Genomic DNA, 5,608 nt, shown 5'->3' with positions numbered 1-5,608 from the left:
CAGCTGCAGCTCCCTGCTGCAGCCCCTGGGAACTGCTCGAATCATCAAAGCTCTCTGAATCAAAGATTCAGAGAGGTTTGAATCAATTTGGACCTTTTACTTGGTCCTCTGATTCAAACTGGATTCAGAGTTTCAGCCTCCAAATCATGCCGAATCTCCTCTGAATTGAATCAGCACCCAAAGCTTCACACAACCCTAAGAGTTTGCTCATTGCATCAGTTCCTTCAGAATGTAATTAGTTGGATGTTTGTGTGTGTGCAGTATATTTAAGAATAACTAACTGAATATAAATCAGCATGGCGCTGTTTTTGTGGATCAGCAGACCCAAAATGAATCAGTAAAAATATGTTATGATACTCCTATTCCTTCCGTAGTTTATATGGTTTGTACTGTGTTGCAGCCACATTGTTTCAAACCAGTTTTTATTGTTTGCAAAAACGGTGACCCATGATCCATTGTTTACAATCCCTTATGCACATCTGCAGTAAGCCTATGTTGTACTTAGCATTGTCCACAAAAATTAATGGAGAATAATTATTTTTCATTGTAGATGGTTGATGTTAGTATTCAAGATTTGAAACAGCAGTTTGATCAAGAAATAAAAACATTAGCAAAGTAAGTACTATGCTGTGTAACTTCTGGCACTGATTTGAATCTAGACTGTATTGAAGGAGCCAGAGTTAATATGTTTGCTAGCATGCATCTTTCAGAATGTCTTTGCTTTGGGTTTGGAGAAATAGATTCATAGACGTTAGGGGCTGGAAGAGATCTCTCAAGATCATCAGGTCCAGCCCCCTGCGTTTGGGCAGGAAAGACTGCTGGGTTCAGATGACCCCAGCAAGGTGAGCTTCCAGAGGTTTTTTAAAGATATCCAGAGTAGGTGATTGTACCACTTTGCAGGGAGTCTATTTCAGACCCTGGACACTTGAGTTGTAAAGAAGTTTTTCCTTACGTCTAATCTAAAGTGGTCTTTTAGCAATTTATGACCATTAAACGTAGTCTTCCCCTGGGGAGGGCTGGTGAACAGACATGCACCCTGTCCCTGATGTGGGTCCCTTGTATAACTATAGGATGCCACCAAGTCCCCTGTGATTTTTCTCTTTTTCAAGCTGAACAGACCCTAGTCTCTCAGCTTCTCATCATATGGCCTTCTACTCTCCATACCTCTGACCATACACATAGCCCTCCTTTGGACTCTCTCAAGCCTCTCCACATCTTTCCTGAAGTGTGGTGCCCAGAACTGGATGCAGTACTCCAGTTGTGGCCTCACCAAGGACAAATAAAGCGGGAGGATGACATCCTTAGTCTTGTTTGAGATGCATCGATAGATGCATGCCAGTGTTTTGTTTGCTTTGCCAGCTAGGGCATTGCATTGATGGCTCATGTTCATTCTGTGGTCTGTCAAGACCCCCAGGTCCCTTTTGGTTGTGGTGCTAGTAAGTGTAGCACTGCTGAGCCTGTAAGCATGTTGCAAATTGTTTCTCCCCAGATGGAGCAACTTACACTTCTTGGTATTGAACTTCATCAAGTTTTGATCTGCTTACCTGACGAGCCTGTCCAGGTCAGCCTTTATCCCCAACCTATCCTCTATCGTGACCACAGTCCCCCATAATTTGGTGTCATCTGCGAACTTTGCCAGTCCGCTTTTAACACCCAAATCCAGTCATTAAGGAAAATGTTAAAAAGTACAAGTACTGAACCCTGAGGGATGCCATTGGTCACCAAGTGCCGTGTTGACTCAGTTTCATCTATTATTACTCCCTGGGTCCTGCCTCAGACCTAGTTTCCTAGCCATCAGACCATTGGGTTATTGAGGCTGCAATTCCTCAGTTTTACCATGAGCATGTTGTGGGAGACCCAAGTCAAAGGCTTTTTTGAAATCCAAGTAAATGATGTCAATCTCATCTCCATTTTCCAGGCGGTGTGTTACCTGATTGTAGAAGGAAGCGAGGTTGGTCAGACATGACCTACCTGGAACAAAGCCATGTTGGCCATCTATTAGAAGGCTGCCTTCCATTAACCTATTGCTAATGGATTCTTCGATAATTTTTTCCAGGATTTTTCCAGGAATTGAGGTCAAAATGATTGGCCAGTAATTCCCTGGATCTTCCTTCCTTCCTTTCTTGTAGATAGGCACCATGTTGGCCCTCTTCCAGTATTCATTTTTAAAAATATAAATATCAATTTAATTATGGGATAGTTTCATGTGATGGCTTTTAAGATAAAAACCTTATAAAGATTTCTGAATTATCTTAATTCTGCAAAATTGAACTGGCCCCTGAGCCTGTAATATTTGAGACTAAACTTTATTTTCTAAATGTTGAATCTGCTGTATATTTCTAAATATTTTTTGTTGCCGACAGGTGTCATCATGAAAACCTGGTAGAACTGCTGGGCTTCTCAAGTGATGGTGATCAACCGTGTCTTGTTTATGAATTCATGTCCAATGGTTCACTGCTTGACAGATTAGCTTGTCTAGTAAGTGAAATCTGTACTCTCTTCTGCCTTTATCTTTTAACTTTTTCAGTGACAATAGTGTATTTCCTTTTCCTCAGTATAATGGATTTGAAGTGGTCAAATTTGTGCTACTCTATTATTATGTAGATTCTCTGTAAACATCAGTTAATTGGTATAAACTTTTTTTCTCTGTGACTAGAGTTTCACAGAGAGACCAGTTTTCTGAAATGTTTAAAATCTTGTGACTCTTATCTTCAGGTAAAAGTGCTCTATGTTGCTTTTTAAAATACTGCATCATTTTTGGAGGAATCAGTGTTCTCCTTTCACACTAAGTTGCTTCCTTCACACTCACATTCAATGTAACCATTTTTGTCAGGCACACAAAAAGTAAGTCTTTCTTAACTGTACTAGGAAATGCCATTGTGACTCCCAGAAAGTTGAAGTCTGTTACAGAAACTGTGTGAAAAAACAAAACTTCTTCTACTGTTTGATTAGCCAATATAGAAATTGCAATTTTATAAGTAATTTTTGTCTTTTTGTTTTATGCCTCAGCTTGTATTCTTGAGTTTTTAGTAACTAATAAATAACATCACCTTTTGACCAGGTGTACCCTGTACACATGAGAAGAAATGTGAGGTGAGTTGAGTTAGAAAAGTCAGTTTTATTTACAGATCTAATTTACAGTTTGTACAAGGCAAGAAATATTTCTTACTTCATGGGTTTTGAGGATTCAGTTTTGCACTATATAAGCATACCTTCATCCTTACTATAGTGTAGTATGGGGCTGTCCAGCTTGTGACTGGTGGAGGTGCTGCATGCCGTGCAGATTGCACGACACCAGGCTGCTGCACACTGCAGGACCTGCAAGCACCTTGCTACATTGCTGTACAGGCAGCCCAGCCCTCCCATCATGCACACAGCGTGGGTAGCTAGCCTGGCTTCCTCATTACTACATGCTGTGCTGCTAAGGCAGGCAGGCCCTACTGTTGCCATATAAGCAGCCCAGTTTCTCCTACTGCATGTGCCACCTGGGCAGGGCAAGGAGCCTGTTTTTTCCCCTCCCCTGGCACCACATGGACCCCTCCCTGAAGCCCTTCCCAGTACATTGCACTACCCCATCCCCAAGGGCAGTGTCAGGAAGCAAAAACTGGAGGAGGTACAGGGAGAACATGGTAGCCAGAGCAATGGTGTCAGTGGTAGATGGGCAGGAGCCCACAGTCTGCATGCTAACCCTTCATGGACCACATTAGGGATGTGAAAGCTTAAACAATTAATAGTAGAGGTGGACCAGTACATCAGACCAATATCAGATCAGCACCGATGTAAAAAAAAAAAAAAAAAAATGATTGTATCAGAAATCGACCTCTCGTGGTCAGTAATTTGGCTGATAAATGCCTGTGCATGTGCACAGCTACACCACAGCCTAGTAGCTTGGAGAGCTGTGTGCAGCTGGTAAATCTGTTGTGGTAGAAGGGGAAAGGGCCTGGGGGGACAAAAAATTCCCCCCCACGGTGAGGTGGGGAATGGGGCAGGCGCTGCCCAGCTGGGGTGGGACAGGGCACTGGACAGAACCACGGCTTGTCTAAGGGATACGGGGTTAGGGTACAGTGGGGTACATGCCCCCAGTCTGCGCGGGGCAGGGCGCGGTGGACTGCTGCTGCAAGCAGCAGCATTGGGAGGGTGGGCTACAGGGGGGGCAAAATTTGGTGTGGCTGCAGGCCCCCCCATAACCCTCCTCCCAGTGCCACCACTGCCTGCCCCAAACACAGCCCGGCCCAGCCCTCACTGGGAAGAGCCTGGCACCACCCTAGCCTGCAGCTACAGTCTGCCTTGCCCCATGCCAATCTCAGGGAACATGCCACCCCAAACCCTCCCAGGGTGCATGCACCCTGCTCCCCACCCAGTGTCCCCTGGACGTGTGGCAGCTATGTCCTGCCCCACCCCAGCTGGGCGGCGTTAGCCCCAGCCCCAGCTCCACTTCTCCCCAGTGCAGGAGCCTTGATCTGGCCCCCTCACCACGCCCCTTCCCTCCCCCCTCCCCTTCCACTACAACAGACTTACCAGCTGCATGCAGCTGTATCAGAAATCTGATTGGTATCAGTCTCCTTAAAAATAGGCTATTGGTATTGACCCCCAAAATCTCTTATTGATGCGCCCCTACTTAATAGTTTAATTGATAAGTGCAGTGATAACCAATTAGTTTTCTGGTTATTCTTTAGCTTGGGGCCAGCACAGTCTGGCAAGGAAGTGGGGGAAGGGAAGCTGCATAGTGCCACAGCAGGAATCAGAAGGCAGCAGGGCAGGGAGAGAGGAGTAAGAAGGAGAGGAGGGGGAAGGGGAAGGGGGACTAATACCCATAGCTACAGGAAAACAAGGAGCAGCCTAATGACTCATCAGTTAAGCAATTAGCTGCTCATTACAGGTGCTCAATCCCTCCCAGGGCAGGGCTGCACCTGAGCTGTGTGGTCTGGCTGTGCTTGGCTTGCCTCCTCTCCTTCCCCCCTCCCCCCCATCCCAGTCAAAGGCCCTGGGAGCTATGTGGGAGCTTCTGTGTTGCTGGTTAATTGTTTAACCAACAGAATTAGAGGAGGCTAAACGAATATTTTTTTAATTATATTTATGTCCCTAGGCCACATATAGCCCATGGGCCACCAGTTGGACATCCCTGGTGTAGTACCTCCACATTAGAAGACTCAAAAACAATAGTGATTTATTAATAAAATAACCATCAAAGATAAATTAATAAACTCCTAAACAATGAACTAAAAATAGATCTGCATTTTTCTGATCTGGTTAACTGGAACTGCTTTTCTTTGCATCTATCTTGTGAAATAATTATCAAAGAACTAGTATCAAATTTTTAAACAGACCTTACAGGTAGATCTGAAATAGGTGAGGTAATTGTGACATTGCTACTAGGACTGCAATTTCCAGTGTAGTCTACTAGAAGACTTGCATTAGTTTTAAGTAAGTGTCTTTAAACTGACTTAGTTAACCAATTGTAGTCAGTAAGCAGACAATCTAGGGCCTCGTTATATGTGCACTGAGCTGCACATATGTTGATCAGTGTTAGTGTTAGCTCAAGTCTGGGGCAGTCACAAGTTCAGGCCAGCAAAGGCTTGGAGGACTGAAAGGTAAGAATCCCTCCACC

The 5,608-nt window shown here is 44.6% G+C and overlaps 1 protein-coding gene across 7 annotated transcripts in view; it reads left to right on the top strand.

The window, feature by feature from the left end:
* The window catches only part of IRAK4 (interleukin 1 receptor associated kinase 4), a 35,728-nt gene that overhangs the window by 16,285 nt on the left and 13,835 nt on the right, over positions 1–5,608 (top strand). For all 7 annotated transcript variants that reach the window (XM_019543359.1, XM_019543360.1, XM_019543353.1 and 4 more), the window contains 2 exons: positions 551–615; positions 2,364–2,478. In XM_019543359.1, coding sequence (XP_019398904.1) covers positions 551–615; positions 2,364–2,478 — 180 coding nt within the window. The remainder of the gene's footprint in view (positions 1–550; positions 616–2,363; positions 2,479–5,608) is intronic.

This window comes from Crocodylus porosus, unplaced genomic scaffold (genome assembly GCF_001723895.1).
Source record: "Crocodylus porosus isolate Cpor-Errol unplaced genomic scaffold, CroPor_comp1, whole genome shotgun sequence".
NCBI classification, from domain to species: Eukaryota; Metazoa; Chordata; order Crocodylia; family Crocodylidae; genus Crocodylus; species Crocodylus porosus.
This window is presented reverse-complemented; position numbering and strand designations above follow the sequence as displayed.